This window comes from Hippocampus comes, unplaced genomic scaffold, assembly GCF_001891065.2.
Source record: "Hippocampus comes isolate QL1 unplaced genomic scaffold, H_comes_QL1_v1.1 scaffold526, whole genome shotgun sequence".
NCBI classification, from domain to species: Eukaryota; Metazoa; Chordata; class Actinopteri; order Syngnathiformes; family Syngnathidae; genus Hippocampus; species Hippocampus comes.
Window position 1 is genome coordinate 63,318 of NW_017806233.1, and position 23,148 is coordinate 86,465.

Here is a 23,148-nt window from a genome sequence, read left to right on the forward strand (position 1 = left end):
CAAGCAGATGGCAAAAAAAAAAAAAAAAAAAAAACGTCGTGCTCTGTACTGCGCATGACCTACTTAGGGGGTGGGACTATCCAGGCGTGTGTGACTGCGTGTGTGCACACGTGCAGCCTTGCCTGGCGCGTGGCGCCAGCAGCCCCTGATTAAAACTGTCATCTTTTGCCCCTCTGATGACACCCTGGCAATATGTTAAGGAAGTCGGAGGGTCTGAGCACGAAAGAGAGGTGTGTGTGTGTGTGTGTGTGTGTGTGTGTGTGTGTGTGTGTGTGTGTGTGTGTGTCACAAGTGCTATCACAGTATCTGTGATAAAACTAGAAACTAACCATGCTTTAGTTTTACAGTGGGACCAGAGTATGACTTTCCTCTTTAAATGCCTTCATGTATGAAACAAGGTCAGAAAGTAAAGTTGCGTCTGCACTCTGACCGACATTCACATTGGACATCCACCAAGTTCCCAATGTGCCTCCCCCTCTTTCGTCTTTCAACATTAGTCAACAAATGTGTGCGCGCCACACACCCCGGGCGCACGTTTCCTAAAATACAACAAGCAGCATGACCTTCTTCAGCGGCTGTCCTCCTTTCGAGGAGCTGTCGAGGGAAAGGGAGAAGCTTGGTAATTTAGCATCACTCATCTGTCTAGAATACCTGAATGGGGCACATTTGGAGACGCCGCCATGAAGGAATTTGACAAACGAACTGGAAGTCACAAAATGGTTGCTTCAAACCAGAATAGCTGATTTCAATTTTGGAGATGGGCCTTTGAGACTTTTAGTGCGTCCTGTGACTGACTGACGAGTCCACAAATACACAAAACACAGAGGCTGGACAAGAAAACCTTCCTTTCTCCAAACACGTCCCAATTAGGCTCGAAAAGTACAAGCTTACTTAGAGAAGATAAGATGAGAGGGTCATCATCAAAGGAGAACTGTCTTGTTCATTGTGTGTGTGTGTGTGTGTGTGTGTGTGTGTGTGTGTAAAGGTATCGCGGATAAACAAACACCTTTTGCTTCATTGATATGCTCAACGTTATCTGGCTCCTACGATGAAAGTCAACAGTGGCGCCCGAGCGAAAGAGACAAATGCTTACTGAAACAGAGGGAGACACTTTTCACAAAGTGTGTGTGTGTGTGTGTGTGTGTGTGTGTCCTTCCCTGACTTCACTTTCCCTTTCTCTAAATTCTCTCTGCAACAGCAGGAATGTAGAAAAAAGAGCAGTCATTCCCACCATAAAAGGAGGAGTTCCAAAGGGAAGCTTAAGATAGGACAGTCGCTCAACTCATTACTTATAAATGGGGTTATACTGGAAATGCTCTGTTTGATGTTGCTGCAGATGTTTAAAATACAAAAAAAAATTTAAGATTATTAAAGAAAAATATATAATCAAAGTAGAAACCATTATTTGTGCAAAAGGAAACTATCCATCCATCATCTGACCCGCTTTATCCTTTAACTCTGTTCGCAGGGGGGTGCTTGAATTGGTCTCAAGAAAAATCTAGCAAATACTTTGAAGCTCACTGAACTTCAGGCTCACGTGAAACGACTTTAAAGGCGCACAACATAGCGGGTGACCAACTTTGGAAATTCCCTGCAATGCGTGCACACACGCATAATGACATGAAGTCGGCAACCAAAGATGCTGCAGATCAAAGTCTACAGCGGCCACCATCTTGACTCGCTCCAACCTGTTTTTGACATGCGCACATCCAACTATGCACCCGCACGCACGCACACACACACTTCTGGGACTTTCTCCCTCCTCAACACAGATGGATTCACTTCCGAATTAGCAAATTGCAGAGTGTCATGAAGGATGGAGGAGGGGTTACTGGTGATGGGGGGGGGGGGCAGAGTTGCCGTGACGACGGCATATGTGTCCGCGTGTTATTTCAAAGCTTGCCTTGTGAGGGAAGAGACAAAGACTCAAGCAAACACATTGATGATAAGACATCTCAACACACAATCCCAACCAAAAACAACATTGCACAATCACGTACAATTTGGGTTAATTAAAACTGAGGTCTATGCAGAGGAAAGTTGTGTGCGTGTGTGTGTGTGTGTGTGTGTGTGAAAACATGAATAAAGTTGTATTTTATTGTATTGTATTTAATAAAAGTCAATGTTGGGGGAAAAAGTTGCTGGGGTAAAGCCTACACTAGCATTACAAAAACTAAAAATTACAATAAAAGTCATAATTTTACAGCAATAGTGCTGAAGTTAAAGATTTGTGTTTCAATGCATTTACGTCAACACTTGTATGCTAGTTATGAAGGTTAAAAAACATTTGATGGGATTAAAATTGACCTTGAAACGAATTATTTCTACTTTGGAGGTATAATATGTTTCTGTGCGTGTTTGCCGTGGGCGTCATTGTGGTGATGTCACCATTCACGCTACCTCTTCCGGAAATTGCACTGTGCAACACCCATCACGCCGCACTCTCAGCAGAGGGTAAAATGTTTTTCTTTACCTTTGGCCTTTCATCCAAAATTTGCTGTCGTATGTCCTTGTGTTTCTCCTGCAGTCGCTCCTGTCGTTTACTTTGCGCATCCTCCAGCTACACACACACACACACACACACACACACACACACACACACACACACACACACACACAAAATTTGTTCATAAATGCTGTCTAATTTTAGTGAGATTACCAATAATACAACATGCACTTATGAAGAATGATATTCCAAGTCTCTCTCGCTCTCTATGGGTGTGTGTGTGTGTGTGTGTGTGTGTGTGTGACTCTCACACACACACACACACACACACGCGCACACGCACACGCATTGCGGTCTATACTCTTACCCGTTTTATGTACTGCACCACCTCATTGACAAACGACCTGTTTATCTCCAGCTTCTCTCTGCAGGGAACAATGGCAGCACCAAATCAGTCATTTCTTTGTCAACACCGACACCTCGTGGTCACATCAGTACACTACAACACTCACTCCTCCGTGACGTTCTTGTCTTTCGACTTGGCTTCGCTGATCTTCTCTTGTCTCTTTTTGTCCATTTTTTTCTTAAGGTCCTTCTTCTCCCTGCAAGGAAAGAGCCGGGCGCGGATGAGATATTTCCTGTGGTTTGCAATATGATGAATGCTGCATGATGCGCTCACTTTTCACAGATGTCTCTCAGCTTTTTCACCTGCGCACCGTGACACTCCTCGGCCAGGGCGTTCAGTTTCTCCACCAGCTGCATGCAATCAGATAGAGAAAATGATCATGTGGTGCAATAAGAATTAAAGCTGCAGGAACATTTTTCGCCAGAAAAAATTGCCGGTATTTTCAGCGCAACACAATCATGACAACAAGTCTACATTCATGGTGATTTCACGTTGTCCATGTGAAGTTGACAAATTGTATTAACAAAATACTGTAAACAAACAAAGTCGTGACAACAAAAAGAATCCAAAGTAACAAACAAAAACCATGGCTGAAGCAAAAAACTAACAGTAACAGAAACAATGACCATGACAGAGACAATGACCCGACACACAGAGTGATCGTGCCGGGAGTCCAACAACTAATGACACAATGACTGACAACTGTGTAGCTGCAGGGGGAGCCCTACAGTGCCACCTGTTGGTCACAAACAAAGATGACAGTTCTCGTGACACAACGACCAACAGGTGTGCAGCTGCAGGCGAAGCCCTACAGTGCCACCTGTTGGTCACAGAACCATGACAGACGTTTGTTGAAGGAAATAGTCGAGATGACGCAAAAAGGCCAGACACTTCCTGTCACTTTTCAGGCATTGCTTTTTGCGGGTCTCTTGATGATAGACACGCCTTCACTATTGTTCACAGAGGCCTCATATTAGACGTGTTGCAATCTGACTTGATAAGAACTGACTTGGCAGCGAGTGCAGGTGAAGCTGAGCAGAGGAAATTAATTTTTCCACAACAGACACGCACTGCAGAATTAATTAATTCCCCTTGTGTGTTTTTAATATGGACGAAGAGCATTCAGCACACAATGTGTTAGAGGAATCTATGGGCGAAATTGTATCATGTTTAAAGTTTCATTTGATCTGTGCACGTTGAAGCGTCTGGGTGTGTAATTCGCACCCCCAAATTCCTGTTCAGAAGGTGCCGGCCATTTGGGCGGAGGGCTGTTGCAGCCCACACCACAATTAACACATCAAGGCGGGTGGGCGATCAGAGGAGAGAGGGCCAGATCCGGTCACAAAGGGGGAACGAGTAATTTGGGAACAGCGGTTGAACAACAAAAGACGATTTGAGGACACCCGTCGCGCCCAGGCGACATTTGTCGTCCGCAAAGTCTGCGATATGTTGATACAGTGTAGACCAGACCGAAAGGCGCCAAAGTGCCGCTGGTTCAAAGCGCACACCCAGGTAACCAATCACCACCGAGGGGCCAGACCAGGGGTGCGGTATGCAAATATCGGGGGCAGTGTTATTCTTGTATTTTGCATATGTCACAATAAAGGTTCGAACTCGAGGAGGGGGGGCTCTGAGCGTGATCACGGAGCAACTAAACCGTCGTTCGCTCTCAGAGATCCGCTTCCGTCGATATTGAAGACAATTTTCCTGTGTGCCGAGTCGTTTCTTTAACCTTGTCCGAGAAAATCTCTGACACAATGTAATGAGAACGAAGCCAGAGACTTCCATCTGGTACATCAAACCAACCATACAGAAAGTGCATTTGTAAATGCTTCACCTGCTTGATATGCTCTCTCTTCTGATACTTCTCGCTGTAGTACTGCTCCTGGCGCAGCGTGAGGAGCTGCTGCTGTTGCTGCTCCTTCAGGTCGGAAAGACGCTGGCCACACTCCTGGTCCAAATCGCACAGCTCCCGGTCCAGCGTGGACAGCGACTGTTCCGACCGGCTGCACACAGACAACAAATTGGTTCTGGAGATGTTGCGCAAGCCAGAGTTGCATTAGTTCCGCGAGGAGTTCAAGAGGAAGAGGGCTACCTACCTTTTCTTACCATCTCGTTTGTGGCTCTTGTGCAGGGCATTGCGCCTTCGCTGCTGCTGACTCTGCAGCTCGCCCACGCGGGCCGTGTGTTCCTTGATGAGCTCGGCTGTCTTGCGGTGGTGTTTGCGTACCAGCTCCTTCATCTCCTTGTACTGCTTCCGCTGTTCCCGTACAAAGCCCTTGAGCTGCTTCAGCTCCTCCAGCGTCAGAGCTTCCACTTCTAAAACGCACAATGATGGTGAGGAGGTTAAGTATTAAAAAAACAAAAAAGAGGTTCTTACCCGTGAGGACACTCTGGATGATGTCTTCAGTCTTCACAGGTGGCTTCAAAGAACCTAAAAAGAACGATGAGACATTTGACTTTCCCATCCCAATACGAACCCCAATGTTTCGTTACCCCTCTTAACCCTATATTTATGTATTCACAAAAAAAAAAAAAAAAAAAAACCCAAAGTGTCCCAATTCTCCATAAACGCGCTGCATGTACTTTGACAGAGCCAGAAATTGATGTCACCCAGCTGGAGGTGGTTCAGGAAACATGTGATGAAATCATGGACCATAAACTATTTATACTGCCCATCTAAAAATAAATACACATAAAAAAAAAAAAAAAAAGATTTAAAACCATAACCTATGCTTAATACCCTCATAGGCAATGGATGGTATTAGAATGCACAGGTGTACCTAATAAAGTGTCCAATGGCGTTACCGACCTGCAGATTGAGACTGATGTCCAACCAGCGATGGCGGCTTGGGGGCAATTGAGGTGTGGCTCAGTCCGTTCTCTGCAGGCACCGCGGCCCTGGGGTCTGTCTTGGATTCCGAGGGGGGGTCGCTGCCCGCCTCCACCTGTCCGTCAAAAGAGATGTGACACCGCCACCTTCACAAAAAAGTCGAATGTCATCATCCCGGTCACCAATAAAACTTTCCTGCATGTTCCGGAACACTCTGTCATTGTAACGCCTGTAACCGAGAGCCTGCACATACTCATCCATCTCCAATACGAAGTGCTCTTATCTGTTCACTTCCGTGTCCTCCCGTGGCCTGGCATTCATCTCAGCTCACTTGGAGACGGTTGCCATGGCCACACTACAAGTCACATCAGCTAAAGGGCGCCCCCCAGAGGAATGAACCTCAATTTCAGTTCGCACGGGAGTAATGCACAAAAACTTGTATGAATTGTCAAAAATCAATCTAGTTTTATTTTGAAAGGTTGTATGAACACTAGATGCACCCAATCGGCATGTAGAGAAATATATGTGTTTTTATTTTGAAAAGTTGTGCTACTTTCAACCAATCAGCAAGTACAGGTAGTGCAATATAAAGTATCAGCGCTTTTATTTTGAAAAGTGGCTTACCTCCTTATCAGCCTCATCGTCCCCGCCCTCCTCCAAGGTAAGAGCAGCCAGCTGATTGGCTCTCTGCTCCATTAGGTTGACGTAGCGGATGGGGTTGGACAGGGCTTCAATGACATCTGAGCATGGAGGACGGACATGGTGAGGAGGATGATGATGATGATGATGATGATGATGATGGGGCCGGGTTTGACAAAACGTGTCCGAGTGAGCGCTCACCGGCAAACGTGTCGGGAACATAATCTTTGACTTCCACATACACGAAGAGAGCAGGAAGTGTCAGAGTTTGGTTCTTCTCGTTCCTCAAGTTGATGTAATGATAACCTGCAGGAAGAAGATCCACATGGAGCTTTGAAACCACAATGCGGAACCGAAACCCTGACTTGAAACACTAATCAGGCTTGACATCTTCATTTGAAATCCTAACCCCACCTGAAACCCTCTAAAAGGCCTTTCAAGCCAATTCGACACCCTCGCCCTTTTCATCCCAACTTTTACCGACCTGGCCGTATGGCCGAGACGGGTATGATGCGGTGCCCTATGAATTTGCCGCCTTCCTCAAAGACGGCAATCCTGAGCGAGGCCAGTGTGGGCAGGACCACCTTCTTGAAGACGATGGGCTCCTCATCCCACACGGGATTGACGGCATTGCCCTGTGATGTTTTGGTTTTGAAGGCTTTGCGCTTGGTGTCCACGGGAAGGCCGAACATGTCGATCTCCACGTAGGTGCCCACCTTCTTGTCCGACAGGAACTGGCCCGAGATGATCTAGAACGGGGGAGGCGAGAAAGCCATAAAGGCAAAGCATTGATGCCCCGCTAAATATGTCGCTAATTTCCTATATAATTGTATCTTGAGTAAATCGTTCAGCCCGGATCCAGGTACCACTGCATATGGTGGTTCTATTGGTTCACCTTGACAGAGAGCGTGTTGGCGACGATCCCATCCACGGTGCTCTCGGTAAACGGATCAAAGTGCTTGTCGGGCCGCCTCATGAACTCCGGTTTGAGCCGGAAGCCTGACTTGCCATTGTACTCGTACATGCCCAGGTTGAGCTGCATGGAGAGATCTGCACGCAGGGGCAGGAACAGAATCAGAATCAATAACGCAACAGGTTGTAAATTTCTTACCGATGGTCTGGAAGTTGAGCGCCACCAGCTGGCAGCCGGCATTCCAGAAGAGTTGAGGGTTGTAATTGGAGGAGTCCACTCGGGTGCCTTTTGGGTAAATCCTGCTGAGCTGCAATTTGTTGTATCTTCACAAAGCAAGCAAGGCTAAGGATAACACGGCTCACAAAATACGAATGGACTCAGCTATCCTGATACCTTGGAACCCTATTTTGACACCTCAAGCCGAGTTCAATTAGGCAAATTGTGTGACATCAGTTTTAGCTCTTTCATCCCTTTATGCAAGGAAGAATCTGCAAAAGTTAAATAAGGAAGGATACTCAACAAACTCGACGGGAGATTTGGTGAGCTGCTCCAAAGCTTTGGTCTCCACAAAGGACGACATCTGGTAGCTGCGACTGGTCTCTGAAGGCACACAACAAATGAAGATGCACAAAGTCCAGAAAAAAAAACAATCATCCTAGATGTGACCATACTTTTGGATGCCTCAAAGCTGTTAAACTTGACAGGCTGGATGTAGATGACTAAGTTGGACATTTCTTCCGTGGCGAATGCCTCGCTGCCTGCCGTGCCCTGACAATAATGCACATGGTCAAAATGCTGACATGCTCTCGGTAATTGCATGCGCGTTATCCGAAAAGGTGCACCAGGGGGCAGCGTCGGCACGGTACCCACCTCGTCCATGGATCCCTTTTTGCAGTCATCGTCGTCTTCGTCCTCGTCCTCACTTTCAGCCTCCACCTCCCCTTGAATGAGGGCCAAAATCACATCATTTCATACTATATAATACAATAATAAAATAAAAATAATGCACAGTTAAAAAAAGGTGGAAACGCAGGCCCAGTCATGCACAGTAAAATGCAAGCGCAGAATGCAGTACTGCATGAGTGCCAAATAATTCCGATAGTTAAAAAAAAAAGTCCACTACAGACCAAGTTGAGGGGTTCGTTGTTTTTACTGGATAGCTCTACTTTACGAACGGCAAAAGGAGAGATGGAATCCTTTGAATGCAGTTTAATTGAAAGGGAAAAGAAAGACGTCTGCACCACAGCACGTTCGAGAACACAACTCCTTTTTCCGGGTACTAAAACACTTCCGGTTTCCTTCAGCCAATCAGACGCTCTCAACATAAACACGTTTCAGAAATTATTAAAGACAATATAATTTAGGTAACTTTAATATCAAAGACAATACTATAATGTTCAAACATAAAATGATAATAATTAACAATTTAACAAAAGCTTACATAGACTAAATCGCTCTTCTACTCTTCATTTTGAAACCACAACATTGCAACCCCCCCCCAAAAAAAAAAACAACAAACCCCCCGCCCCCTTACACTTCAAATAATCCACCATAACTCACCGATGGATTTCCTTCCCTGTGGCCTCAGGCAGAGCTCAGCGCCCTCTACTGGCTGGGATGTCTCTGTCACATCCTCCTTTGTGGACCCTATGTCGAAAAAAAAAAAAAAAAACGCTTTTCCAATGTCCTGAGAAATAGCTCACAATGAGATTTTGGGTTTATCTAATGCATAGCTAAACAGTGCGACAGTGTGCCGCGTGCAAAAACAACTCACAGCAGTAGTTCTATTACTGACCAATGAATAACTTTACTCCAGTAATAATACACCTCTCTGTTATCAGGACACTGTCCCAATTTGTCCGTATGCATTTTTATTAAGCTGGAGAGACACCGCTCCAACATATGCATGTGTGTTATGTATTTAAGGCACCCAGGTGGGCAGGCGGTGTCCGTGTCCGACAGGGAGTATATGAAATCCATTCAGCTGATGGAGAGGGCAATGAAAGTGATGAATGATAAACAACGAGAGCGGCATTCCTCCACTGACCGCAGCACGTTATAACAGCGTCAGTGTGCTCATATGCATGCATGCGTATGTGCTACCGGCTCCGGGCGAAGAAGGCTCGCAGACGCTGGACGAGTCGCTGTAGGTGTTCGACACCTGTTCCGACAGCTTCTTCTTGGCGCTGCCATCCAACGACGCCTTGAGGTGCTTCTTTTTGTTCTTGACCAGGATTTTGCCCATCAGTTCCATTGGGCTTGGTAGAGGCGCACCAGATTCCAACTAGATGAGAGGGCGGCTGCTCAATTACCAGGCATTTTAAAAACTTTGAAGGTAAATCAAATTTGCTGTCGATAAGTGCTTGCGGAAGGAAACCGTTTTGGCACGATGACAGTGTTTAGAAATATTGATGTGAGTCACGACACATGAGCTGTAAACCTTTTTTAAACCAACACAACCATCAATCTTTCTTGAAAGTGAGTTCAAAACAACAACACAACAAGCATGAAGGTGTTCATTTTTCCTGGTCTTCACTCCACCTTTGCATATGAGATTTGATGCCTTCCCGATTGGCATTCTGGGCTTCGAGTACATTGATTTTGACCTCAAATTACTTGGGGAAGTTCAATTTAACTTGGCCGCCCCACATGCCTCAAGTGCTTTTTCTCTCGCAATGAAAGTGTGAGGCGTCAAGAAGAGATATCGGATGCCAGCCCACCATCTAAATTCTAAAACAAGGCAAATAATGAAAGAATCTGTTGGTGTCCGACTTTGAGACATCAACAGATTCTTTGCAAGTGTCCTTGTAAGTGTTTATTACGAGAGAAAAGGGAGACTGACTTTTCCTGTCACTTTTTATATCTTTGTGTTTGCGTCGCACGCGGTGATAAATTCAAGTAGCAGATCGGGCCGGAGAAAAAGGAATGACGTCAAAGGACGCCGTTAAGAGAGAACAACAGATTGACATTAGCACTAATTGTCCGGGGCGGGAGAAACAAGTGGAAAGGCAGCAGAGACGATCAGAGCGAAACGCCTTGACTTACAAATACGACATGAGCCATTTCGAACAAAATAAAGTCCAGCAAATACCATTTCACAGCACTATGTTGAGTTTTATATTTGAATAGGCTGTGATACAGAGGCTATTTGTTAACAGCATTGGAAAATTTAAGATATCTGATCAAATCTATTAATGAGCCAACTTGGGGACAATTTGGGGAACCTCACTCCATTCACTGAAAGGCAACCCGCGTTGATGGTTGACAATACGGCAATATTTGTGATGACATTTGAGGATGCGGAAGAATTGATGCGCTCATTTTGCCAGCCTCAATCAGTTTGCTTTCCACCCAAAACGTGTTGAAGCGAATACACTCTGGAAATTTGGTGAATCCAATTTCTCATTTCGTTGCCAAAGAGGTAGTTTTCAAAAACCCTGGAAGCCGACTCAATGACATTTCCCTGGAGTGAATTTGATGGTAGGACCAGCAATCATCTTTATTGTCACCGCCAGGCTCAGCTGGAACCAATCGGGCCACATTAGTCTATCTGCCGCCACCCGCCTCCCCAGCAACCATTATCCAGGAAATCCAGAGCGGATATCATATTGGCTAAGTTGTGCACGCAAGTGGGGGAGGGACGTGGGGATGGGGGCGGGGGGGAGGGTCGCTCGTCATTGCCATCACCTTCTCCCCACAGTTATACAGCCACTGGTCAAAATTGGACTCCGTGACATCACGTTCTGCGAGCACACGCGCTATCCCCCCTGCTACATTCCCCCGCTTTATCCCCAGTGTCAGGGCTGACTGAGCCCCTCTGCTGAGGGGAGATAATGCTTCTGCTTCTGAAAAGACGTCCCCCCCGCTGGAGCAGATGGAAACAGGGAGCGTTGTATACACCTGAAACAAAAATCGTCACGCGATGACCCTGCGTCGGTGCACACAATGACGTGTTTGGAGAAAAGAGGGCGATATGGGTGACAATAGGCCACAGCGAGCGTTGACCTGGTCGCCTAGGCAACAGAAGGAGATCTTGATAAGGGGACGCCAAGAAAAAGGCACGTTTAGCTGACATTAGAAGATGCTTTTGTTATTCCGATTGGCTAGAGAGAGGAATAATGGCGCAAAGCGCAAGCCTCACAAACCTCACTTCGTTCACTTTGCATCGGAATGGAAACTGTGGCGGCGTTTACAATGGACTGCGGGGAGGCATACAACTTCATGTGCTAACTTTACTCTATTAATGTTCCATTATGTTGTACAATAGCTATTTACATTTATTCATGCAGACATGCTGTGTCGGCATGCTAACTTTGCCAGTCTCTGGAACGTCACATTATCTACATTACGCTGCTACTAGGTCAAATATAAGTCGGGTAAGCAGTTATAATGAGGCGCTAACTTTGACTGCCTGGGTAGCTATACTCCGTTGTTATAGGTATTTAATCATCGTCTCAAGTCCACAATATGTCACGTTTGGATTGGAGTGTGGGGACGTGTTATGGGAGAGTTTGGCTACAGAGGGATAAAGCAAGCTTGGGCCCTGTAGCCATGGCAACAGAAGTGAGCCTGATAAGGGTCCGCCAAGAAAAAGCAGCGCAGAGATTATGCCGGCCGCACTTTGTCGTCTGACCATTTAATCGCACGCGGCTGGCGAGACGGTGAGCCCCTTGTGTGATATTGGCCAAGAAAGAACATGAAAGATTCAAAGGCGTGTAAACAGAAAGTCGCGCATGAATGTATCGCATCTGCGGGAAGCCATTTTGAAGTGTGACAGACGCCCAACACAAACTGTCAATACCAGGCCATTATGTGAGACCACAAACTGACTGTATGTGTGTGCGTGTGTGTGTGTGTCTGTGTGTGTGTCAGACTCACAGGATACTTTTCTAGAGGCTCTGTCAGCAAAGCGTCGCCAAATATCGAGCGGCAGTATTCGGCCATCTTGGCCTGCTGCTTGGGTCTGAAAAATGAGAAATGTTGTTACTGATTGTTGAAGGAAGGAGACCTTCGAGGAACACAAGATCCAATTATTACATGTGACACGTGTTGCTTGCCACACTTACGAGTCCACGTGATTCTCGAAAGACAAGATCTCAGGAAATAACTGATGACTATAATAGCAATAGCTAATAACTGCTCTATTGGGTTAGTTTATTACATACAACTGTTGTGTGTAGCTTAGCATTCAGATGATCCCGAATCAGTATCAGTACGTTAAGATCCAATTATTTATTACATGTGACACGTGTTGCTTGCCACACTTCACTTACGAGTCCACGTGATTCTCGAAAGACAAGATGACAGGGAAAGGTGAGGTCTTAAAGGCGCATTCTGCAATGGCCTCGATCACCTCCTAAACACACCGACACCTATCGATTAGCTTACAGGTCTTGTTGAGGTATCAGCGTTGTTTTCCTGGCCGCTACCTTAAAGGAGACCTCGGAGGTCATGGTGAAGCCGTGGGTGATGACAGGTTCTTCTTCAGTGGTACGCCCCTTCCAGCAGTCCAGCTCGATGCAGCGGCAGCCGGACAGAAGGACCTGCTTGTACATCTCCACCGAAGAGCTGCCTGCCAGCTGCCCCGCTACACGAGCGAAATACAAAACATCAACATAGACCTGATCGCATTTCAGCCGCCATCTTGTCGTCACAGTCATATCGTGCGAGATTCAACAACTTTCTTATTTCCACATTATTCCGCCCATTAAGGAAATTCAGGAAATTCCCAATCAGAGGAGCCACGGTCTGATCCACTTCAAAAGAGAGCGGCCGACAATGAAATTGAATCACTAAAAGGAGAAGTCTTAACATCCATTGAAGGGAGGAGAAGAAAATGGTTTGTCTTTTTCTTGCAGTTACAAGGCACAGCAGAAAAGTTCATGAATAACAATGAGGGTGCGTATGTGTGTATGTTTATGTGTGTGCGTGGGCGGGTACCTGTGAGGTAGGTGTTGTGAGAGGAGTTGATGAAATAGTGTGAGAGGGGAAAGGTCATGTCTTCACTCTGGTCCAGCTTCTCTGGGGGGATGATGCTGTTCTCCTCGCCGTTCAGGTACCTGGCGAAGCCCTCCACCGAGATCTGACCTGCACAACCAACACACCATCAACTGGAGATCAACATTCTCACGGGAGACGGCCAGAAGACAATTTTCAGGATTTTCTCATGCGTTCTGCCGAGCATGCGCGCACACATTCTGATGTGATGCTAAATATGCAAAGTGATGCGTGCGCTTGGCGGGTGCAGCAGGTCCCCCCCGGCCACTTTACGCTAATTAATGCGGCGCCGCCCTCTGCAGAGTCACTTCTCTAATTAACGATGGGCTGTCGTCTGTGAAATCGCAGCTTTCGGGCATCGTGGCGGGGGGCTCCCCTGGCCACCAGGAGGTTCTAACCCCTCCGACTCTCCAACCACTACCTCGGCGTTCCCAGGAGACAAAACAAGGAGAAACGGTGTTAACGTCGTCAACATCTGGAGGTGCTCACCCCAAAGGAGGCATTTTTACCAGTTAAAAATAATCCGATTTCAGCTGCATGAAGTGATGAATGGGTTTCATGGCACGGGTTCTTGAAATCTTTTTGCGGGTCTACTCATGATGGACTTGCCGACCAAATTTGAAGTTGTTCAGAGAAGGGGCTTCAAGCGCTGAATTTTCAAACTCAACAGAATTTAATGATCCCTTATTTAGTGACATAAAGGCTTCCTCCCAGTGAAAATAAAGACGAGTGGTGTCTTTTTTCCCCATCCTTTAACAATGTTAACATCCAAGACATGTCAAGGGCTGCGAAAATGTATGAACTCGACGCTACTAATGGAGGAAGAGGTGTGGATAAAGCAGACATCTGATCCCGGATAGGGAAAGCAATGCATGTGCGCCTCACTGGACACAATATTGGGTCCACGTGGACAGTCTGATGCAGTGGCAGGCAAACCTTTGGGCTTGAGGGGCCACGTTTGGTTTTTAAAATGCAAAAATAGGCCAGATCATTTGTAAATAAAATAATAATTCATGTTCGTATTTATAAGTTTATTGCAGATTTACATAGGCATTATTATCATTAAAAGTGCAGTACATGTCAAGGCAAAAATACAACCGGGAGTGTCCTTGAGGGCAGTGAAAATGGGGCGTGCGGACGAGTGCGCGGATCCCTCTGCCAAGCAGATGGCTGCACTTCTCTTCCGGCGGGAGAACTACTTTGCGCGGGGCAAAATATGTCATCTTTGTGAGTGGGAAGGGCGAGCTTCCAAGGAGCAGGAGTAAACACACACCAGAGATTACAGTTGAAATAACATGCTTTAGGGGTGATGAGAGCAATTTATTGGGCAAGCCTCACTGACATAAGATACCAAATATATCAAAGAGATTTAAAAAAAATAACAAACATCAAATAAGCTCTGACACCCGGGACAAAAAATTGGTTAGGCTTGTCATGAGAGGATCGATACTATCACCGTCTATCTTTCTATGTTTCCATCTGTCTACCCATGCATATATATCTCTGTTCCAGAGATTGTGCAAATTGGTCTGAATGGTAAATTTCCAGGATTAAATATTCATTCCTCGCGGTTAAGAACTGCAATAAATGATTCATATTATTCCGTCATGTCACTATGAAAAAAAAAAAAAAAAAAAAAAAAAGAAGTCATTCTTGACAGCAGGCGTCCTAAAAATACAAACTCCGATGCCGACACCAACGAGAGAGATGATGTCTCAGTGCTTGGCAGCAGTCTATTGATGAATAGATTTCTGCGGATTATGTAAAGCCTTGACCTTGATGGCGGTTGAGTGCGGTTGCTCGTGCGCAGGCTGACACCGGCGACGACTTGAGAGAACTTCATGATTCACTGCGGCGTGGCCATCTCGCCGCTCATTCATGAATTATTCGCTCACTCGTCACTTCTGATGGCGAAAAAAAGCGGGCCGGGCTCGCGTGCGCTTCATCATACACCAGCTTGAGTTTACTCGCGCTCCTTTCAACGGAGCATGCGGTCCTAATCTTGTAAACATTGCTCCAAACATTCCCCAATGATGATTGATTACTTTTGATCATGCAATTGACCAAGAGATTTTGTCCCAATACTAAGCAAATGGACCATCCACGCTCTGAGGTGAATCCCTACTCACCATTCTGCGCGAGCGCAGCGTTGGGTTCGTATTTATCCAGCAGCTGTTGGACCTGCTCGGGCTTGAGAGGCGGGTACAGGATCTCATTGAGTCGGGGGTCTCGCTGCTTGCTGTTGATGAACTCCGTCATCTGCTCCACGCTAAGGTACGGGCGACTCTTTGCACCCCTGAACCGCAAGGACAAGAAGGGGAAGACGTAATTGGGGGAATTGAAGAAAACTTTCTAATCTGACAATCAGACAATTACCCGTGTTTACCTGATACCAATGTTTGGCTCACCTGGGGCTTTTTTTTTTTTTTTTTAATCTGCACTTTTAAGTGATCAGCAAAACTCACAAAATGGAGCCCATAAATATGGATTGCATTAGCCTGATTATGGAAATTTAGAATGCACATTGGAAGTGTCGGAAAACATTACACCGGCGATGTTAAGAGAAACAGAAACACTTCCTGTCTCGCTCTTGTGTGCATTTGAAAAGGACATATGCAAATTCGGCAATTTTGACGATCAAATCGTAGACGTGATTAGAAAAAAAAAATCTTAATTTTAAATAAATGTATTCATTTATGCTTCACCTCTAACGGTACGTTCCTGGCAGAGAAGTAAAACTGTTCAGCATCCTTGACTGCCCTCAGTCGAATGCCGTGAATTTCTTTCTCTCTCGGAACAACCACAGCCTCGAGTTTGGCATCATTCAAAAGCAACTAAGGTTCTTGCCATGTCCCAAAGAACAGCCGTCCCATAAAAATTAGGTGGGGGGGAAAGGATATAAAGGTTCTTCAAAATTAACAGGGTGCTAAATTTCCCTTTGAATGATGCAATCTCCAGTAAAGTACATGGCCCGAAAGCCTCTGTGTGCGATCTCTTCAGCGATCGTCACGAAAAGAGAAGCGGGACAATGAATCACTCGCCTTTTGAGTCTCCAAATAGACTTGCCCTTTATCCCACACAATCTGCCAATGTTTTACATTCCCTCCTTTTTTTAAGGTTACCAAGGCGATGGCTACCCCACAAACTGCTTGTTTAAAAAAAATAATAAAGCAAGAAATAAATAAAGGAAGAAATAAAAGAGAGAGAGAATTGAATATCTTACACATCTGAAAAGATGTGGTCCAACTCGGGCCGGGCGCAGATGTTGCTGAGGAACAGATTGTACACCTCCAGCGTAAAATCTTCTTGGGGTATGGAGTCGTTCTGCAAGTTTTGGAGGGGGGGTTAAAATAAGCAAACTGTTGCATCATCGAAACAAAATAGAACTTGTAAACCTCCTCGGGCAGGAAAAAGAAACTGGAATCCAGCCATTCACGGCCGCTCAAGTATGTAATCGCTGAGTACATATTTAAATAGGTAGGCGGAAAGTAGTTGTACGTTGGTTTCGAGATCGGCACAGCTTTTGAGTAGAAGATAAAGACCAGGAAGCAAATTTCAGCTTCTGCTGTCAAAATAGGGAACTGTGCCCTCAATATCGTGAATGAGTTAATCAAGAAGTGTATCCCAATACTTTTGTCCATCAATTGATCCCGAAACGAGTCCCAATCATTTAGTCCAGAGTCCATTAATTGTTTTGAAGATGTATCCCAATGGCCTGTACGATCCATCTTCTGTTCTACGGTTATCATCACACTGACACACAGGCCATTGTGTGTGCGTGTGTGTGTGTGTGTGTGTGTGTGTGTGTGTGTGTGTGTGTGTGTGTGTGTGTGTGCGTGTGTGTGTGTGTGTGTGTGTGTGTGTGTGTGCGTGTGTATGTGTGTGTGTGTGTTTTAAGGATTAACAGGCGTACCATTTAGCTGTAATTACGAGCCCACAGGAACAGCAGCAAAATCCCGATAGACTTTCACAAGGCAACACGTTTGTTCCTGCGGCTCCTTGTGCTAATTAGCTACTGCTCGCTCTACATATTTCTATACACACACATACACACACACACACGTGTGAGCATCAGAGCGAGCGAGTCTGTATTCCTTGGTGTTCACGGTGTTTGTATTAAGAGGCCATTCATTAGGGTTCACTTTACGACACGTCTGCGCCACCATGTAAGCAGTTGCCGACACTTTGCAAACATCCAAACTGTCGCTTTCAGTTGATGGGGGTGGGGTGTTGTTAACGTCGTCCTCGCTAATGAAAAGCTAGTTTTGCCACATTTTGTGTATTTGCTTTAAGGACATTTCTGTTCTAGGTGATTATTATTATTTTTTTTGTTCTGGTTTAACCCAAAACAATGATGCGATGGTTTCATGGCAGCCTTAGCAAAGTATTTGCTCAGCACTCCACATTGAATCCTCCAATGATGACACTTTTAAAAACCAATGACATCAAAAACAACAACCAAAAAAAAAAAAAAAAAATTATGGTCATGACTCACGAAAACACTTTGCTAAATGCTCACTAAGTACAAATCCATAATTGGAAATCAATGCTGTTGATGGGACGGAGACACTACTAGCTGGAGGACTGCTGTACACTTGAGGGGGTGAGGTGACACGTGAGGAGGGTAAAAATAAAGCAGTTGCATCAGTGCGGCTCCCTCGGGTGCGCTTGTGTCATGACAAGCGAGGATGACTCAGACGACGGCCCTGACGGACGCGTGAAAATCAAGAAGGAGGAGAGATGAGGACAAACAAAGAAGGGAGAAATGAGGAATGTTTCGGGTGTCTCACTCTGCCCGAGGGAAGGTTGCAATTTTCCAACGCCGTCTCCACCCGCTTGCGGTCCGACGAGAACACCCTGAAGATGCTGCAAGGATGACACAAAAACATCAGCCGAGAATTTGACAATTGCTTACCAAGACAGAAAGCATGTGGGAAGCATCTCATGAAAAACATTAGTGCCACTCTGAAAGACTTTTCTCTTTTTGTAATTTGTGTCAACTTCTTGTCTCTTTGGCCCTTTGTATGCGAGCAGCTGAGACAGACTCCCCATTCCATCCCACATGCAGTGTAGCATTTATAAACAAACGTTTAATTAAAGGTTTGAATTAATTGGCTCGTTCCACTAAGAAGTGTATAAACCCTGGCTCCCTGCACACTTTTAACGCCAGCCATATATATTCCCTGTAAGCACGACCATAAACCCTGCATGGGAGAAGGATGAAGGAGAATGAGGATGAAGAGACGTCTTACTTCTTGACGGGGATTCGACCTTCAGGGTTCAATTGCAGCTTGAGTCGCGTGTAACTGCACACAACAACAACAACAAATCATTTCAATCAGGCTTCTATTCAACACGTTCTGTCATATGCCTGATGTATATAAACACTGGCAGTTACACGACGGTTTAGCCCATGCAGGCTAATCCGAGACGGTGCTATAAATAGAAGCAACAAGAGCCGGGCCCTTAAGTGGCTGCTGGCTAATAATTAATATCCACTACAGAGTCCACTTCTTACGGCACTCACACTCTAATAATGCCACTGTTTTAGACCCTTTTTCATATTTTATATTGAATACAGAGTAGTGAGAAATGACAATGTATAACCAAACACTTAATTTTACACCTTTGCATAAAAAATATGTAGCTGAAGTAATCACTAATAATATTACATAGGGTGCACCCTCCCCCTTCCAGGTTTTGCCACCATCTTTGTGCTGCGGACTAATTAGCAAACGTAGTTCTTTAATATAAAGATTACAACATTGAGGGAATACGAGAAGAAGTCGTTTGCGATGACATTTTGCTTGCACGTCTGCTGAAGCGATTGGTGGTATGCTTGCAACGCGTGGTCCCTCTGTGGCACCGAAGTGAACTCTGAAATTACTCTGATGTTTATATTTTTGACACAGTGTACGACGTACGTACACTGTGTACGACGTACGTGTGAGCATGCGTAAAACATGCAAATAGTTAGCATGCCCCACTTTTACACATTCGCACTGCACTCGATGACACAAGCCGACAGAAGTCTGCCCAGCGCGCGGTCGGTCGGTCGATGGCTGCTTTTATTGTCTCATAAGTCAATTTGCCTGCTGTCAGGAGAGAGGGAGAGGGAGGCATTCGTGGTTGAGAGCTGATCACAGATAAACAACAAATAGCCGCGCGTTGTTGGCGGATTCATATTTCAGGCCAGTCTAGCCGAGAGGAATCGAATCGCGCTCGGAGGTGACGCGGCGCTGACGGCTGTCGAAGACGTGCTATAAAAGTCATTGGCTGGGTTACTCTACACACAAAACACGAGTCAACTGGGGTTGGGTTTGGTGGTGTGTGTGTGTGTGTGTGTGTGTGTGTGTGTGTGTGTGTGTGTGTGTGTGTGTGTGTGTGTGTGTGTGTGTGCGTGTGTATGTGTGTGTGTGTGTTTTAAGGATTAACAGGCGTACCATTTAGCTGTAATTACGAGCCCACAGGAACAGCAGCAAAATCCCGATAGACTTTCACAAGGCAACACGTTTGTTCCTGCGGCTCCTTGTGCTAATTAGCTACTGCTCGCTCTACATATTTCTATACACACACATACACACACACACACGTGTGAGCATCAGAGCGAGCGAGTCTGTATTCCTTGGTGTTCACGGTGTTTGTATTAAGAGGCCATTCATTAGGGTTCACTTTACGACACGTCTGCGCCACCATGTAAGCAGTTGCCGACACTTTGCAAACATCCAAACTGTCGCTTTCAGTTGATGGGGGTGGGGTGTTGTTAACGTCGTCCTCGCTAATGAAAAGCTAGTTTTGCCACATTTTGTGTATTTGCTTTAAGGACATTTCTGTTCTAGGTGATTATTATTATTTTTTTTGTTCTGGTTTAACCCAAAACAATGATGCGATGGTTTCATGGCAGCCTTAGCAAAGTATTTGCTCAGCACTCCACATTGAATCCTCCAATGATGACACTTTTAAAAACCAATGACATCAAAAACAACAACCAAAAAAAAAAAAAAAAAATTATGGTCATGACTCACGAAAACACTTTGCTAAATGCTCACTAAGTACAAATCCATAATTGGAAATCAATGCTGTTGATGGGACGGAGACACTACTAGCTGGAGGACTGCTGTACACTTGAGGGGGTGAGGTGACACGTGAGGAGGGTAAAAATAAAGCAGTTGCATCAGTGCGGCTCCCTCGGGTGCGCTTGTGTCATGACAAGCGAGGATGACTCAGACGACGGCCCTGACGGACGCGTGAAAATCAAGAAGGAGGAGAGATGAGGACAAACAAAGAAGGGAGAAATGAGGAATGTTTCGGGTGTCTCACTCTGCCCGAGGGAAGGTTGCAATTTTCCAACGCCGTCTCCACCCGCTTGCGGTCCGACGAGAACACCCTGAAGATGCTGCAAGGATGACACAAAAACATCAGCCGAGAATTTGACAATTGCTTACCAAGACAGAAAGCATGTGGGAAGCATCTCATGAAAAACATTAGTGCCACTCTGAAAGACTTTTCTCTTTTTGTAATTTGTGTCAACTTCTTGTCTCTTTGGCCCTTTGTATGCGAGCAGCTGAGACAGACTCCCCATTCCATCCCACATGCAGTGTAGCATTTATAAACAAACGTTTAATTAAAGGTTTGAATTAATTGGCTCGTTCCACTAAGAAGTGTATAAACCCTGGCTCCCTGCACACTTTTAACGCCAGCCATATATATTCCCTGTAAGCACGACCATAAACCCTGCATGGGAGAAGGATGAAGGAGAATGAGGATGAAGAGACGTCTTACTTCTTGACGGGGATTCGACCTTCAGGGTTCAATTGCAGCTTGAGTCGCGTGTAACTGCACACAACAACAACAACAAATCATTTCAATCAGGCTTCTATTCAACACGTTCTGTCATATGCCTGATGTATATAAACACTGGCAGTTACACGACGGTTTAGCCCATGCAGGCTAATCCGAGACGGTGCTATAAATAGAAGCAACAAGAGCCGGGCCCTTAAGTGGCTGCTGGCTAATAATTAATATCCACTACAGAGTCCACTTCTTACGGCACTCACACTCTAATAATGCCACTGTTTTAGACCCTTTTTCATATTTTATATTGAATACAGAGTAGTGAGAAATGACAATGTATAACCAAACACTTAATTTTACACCTTTGCATAAAAAATATGTAGCTGAAGTAATCACTAATAATATTACATAGGGTGCACCCTCCCCCTTCCAGGTTTTGCCACCATCTTTGTGCTGCGGACTAATTAGCAAACGTAGTTCTTTAATATAAAGATTACAACATTGAGGGAATACGAGAAGAAGTCGTTTGCGATGACATTTTGCTTGCACGTCTGCTGAAGCGATTGGTGGTATGCTTGCAACGCGTGGTCCCTCTGTGGCACCGAAGTGAACTCTGAAATTACTCTGATGTTTATATTTTTGACACAGTGTACGACGTACGTACACTGTGTACGACGTACGTGTGAGCATGCGTAAAACATGCAAATAGTTAGCATGCCCCACTTTTACACATTCGCACTGCACTCGATGACACAAGCCGACAGAAGTCTGCCCAGCGCGCGGTCGGTCGGTCGATGGCTGCTTTTATTGTCTCATAAGTCAATTTGCCTGCTGTCAGGAGAGAGGGAGAGGGAGGCATTCGTGGTTGAGAGCTGATCACAGATAAACAACAAATAGCCGCGCGTTGTTGGCGGATTCATATTTCAGGCCAGTCTAGCCGAGAGGAATCGAATCGCGCTCGGAGGTGACGCGGCGCTGACGGCTGTCGAAGACGTGCTATAAAAGTCATTGGCTGGGTTACTCTACACACAAAACACGAGTCAACTGGGGTTGGGTTTGGTGGTGTGTGTGTGTGTGTGTGTGTGTGTGTGTGTGTGTGTGGAGATGGCCTACGCTTTTTCCAGGCAGGCCTCTCTGGACATATTTTGCACCAGCAGATTGGAAGCAAGAGCGAAAAGCTCCTCCGCCCATTCCTATGGGAAATGAAACACATACATAAGCCTCCAAAATAACAATAATAAGAATAAAGTTATACACAAGTTATGCAAAAGACAGTTTGCGAGAATTGTCAAATGCAGTGGATTAAAGCAACAATATGAAACAATTGGACCTTCAAATGCCATTACATTGAGATGGTACACTGGAGAATGGTGGTAGTTGTTGCCATGGCGACCTGCCTTGGATTACAGTATCATATAAGTGTACCAGCCAGGACAACATTGGTCTTGTTTAGCATTAGCATGAATGCTAACATTTCTTTAAGCTCTGGGGTGCAATAAAATTAATGAAAATTCAGAATTAAAGGGGGAACCTGGGAGCAATGAATTTGGGTATTGTTTCTTCAACTATTTGCATGTGTGCTATACTCTACCTTGGCTGTCTCCTCCTGGAAGGCCATGAAGTTCAGGTACGTGATGTTGACCATGTCGGTGCCACTCACCACCGTCAGCATCTTGTTCTCCATCTTACCCGCCAGCGTGCTGGTATCCAGCAGCTCGCGCAGTTTTGCCTCCTTCAACACACAGAAGACACAGCTGGGTCAAAAATGACGGAGACAAAAAAAAAAAAAAAAGACAAAAAGGACCATGAAAAGAGCAGCGCTGCAATGTCACATCACCGTTTTTGGTGTTGCCCTTTAAAAACATCAAGAGGTGAGAAGCAAGAGTGTAAGCGCTTGATTGTTGTGCCATTTAAAAGCTGATATGTTAAATGCTTGGGGTGGGGGGGGGGCATGGGTGTTTTGCGAATATGTAATATCATCAATGTATCGCCACCATGTGGCCAAAAGTACTGTGCATATCATATAAACAAATGGATCTCAAACACTTCCCTGAGGAACACCACGCCAAGTTGTATCTGATTGGTACTTTCAATGGATTTTTCAGACAAATCAAATAGAG

At 45.4% G+C, this 23,148-nt stretch overlaps 1 protein-coding gene across 3 annotated transcripts in view; it reads right to left on the reverse strand.

Moving 5' to 3' along the window:
• The window catches only part of LOC109507220 (1-phosphatidylinositol 4,5-bisphosphate phosphodiesterase beta-1-like), a 49,838-nt gene that overhangs the window by 2,575 nt on the left and 24,115 nt on the right, over positions 1 to 23,148 (reverse strand). The window contains exons 4-31 of one of the 3 annotated variants that reach the window (XM_019856480.1): positions 22,620 to 22,760; positions 22,142 to 22,221; positions 21,017 to 21,070; positions 20,555 to 20,630; positions 16,458 to 16,558; positions 15,364 to 15,530; positions 13,178 to 13,324; positions 12,667 to 12,824; positions 12,511 to 12,593; positions 12,116 to 12,200; positions 9,341 to 9,521; positions 8,798 to 8,884; positions 8,108 to 8,178; positions 7,909 to 8,005; positions 7,753 to 7,837; positions 7,436 to 7,560; positions 7,220 to 7,374; positions 6,809 to 7,073; positions 6,526 to 6,630; positions 6,310 to 6,425; positions 5,665 to 5,800; positions 5,233 to 5,286; positions 4,952 to 5,171; positions 4,690 to 4,858; positions 3,126 to 3,202; positions 2,959 to 3,048; positions 2,814 to 2,871; positions 2,474 to 2,560 (exon numbers count right to left, since the gene is read on the reverse strand). In XM_019856480.1, the coding sequence (XP_019712039.1) occupies positions 2,474 to 2,560; positions 2,814 to 2,871; positions 2,959 to 3,048; positions 3,126 to 3,202; positions 4,690 to 4,858; positions 4,952 to 5,171; positions 5,233 to 5,286; positions 5,665 to 5,800; positions 6,310 to 6,425; positions 6,526 to 6,630; positions 6,809 to 7,073; positions 7,220 to 7,374; positions 7,436 to 7,560; positions 7,753 to 7,837; positions 7,909 to 8,005; positions 8,108 to 8,178; positions 8,798 to 8,884; positions 9,341 to 9,521; positions 12,116 to 12,200; positions 12,511 to 12,593; positions 12,667 to 12,824; positions 13,178 to 13,324; positions 15,364 to 15,530; positions 16,458 to 16,558; positions 20,555 to 20,630; positions 21,017 to 21,070; positions 22,142 to 22,221; positions 22,620 to 22,760 (3,270 nt within the window). Of the gene's footprint in view, positions 1 to 2,473; positions 2,561 to 2,813; positions 2,872 to 2,958; positions 3,049 to 3,125; positions 3,203 to 4,689; positions 4,859 to 4,951; positions 5,172 to 5,232; positions 5,287 to 5,664; positions 5,801 to 6,309; positions 6,426 to 6,525; positions 6,631 to 6,808; positions 7,074 to 7,219; positions 7,375 to 7,435; positions 7,561 to 7,752; positions 7,838 to 7,908; positions 8,006 to 8,107; positions 8,179 to 8,797; positions 8,885 to 9,340; positions 9,522 to 12,115; positions 12,201 to 12,510; positions 12,594 to 12,666; positions 12,825 to 13,177; positions 13,325 to 15,363; positions 15,531 to 15,642; positions 15,882 to 16,457; positions 16,559 to 20,554; positions 20,631 to 21,016; positions 21,071 to 22,141; positions 22,222 to 22,619; positions 22,761 to 23,148 lie in introns of those variants that run through there. The other 2 variants (XR_002166431.1, XM_019856481.1) reach the window with 2 other exon arrangements.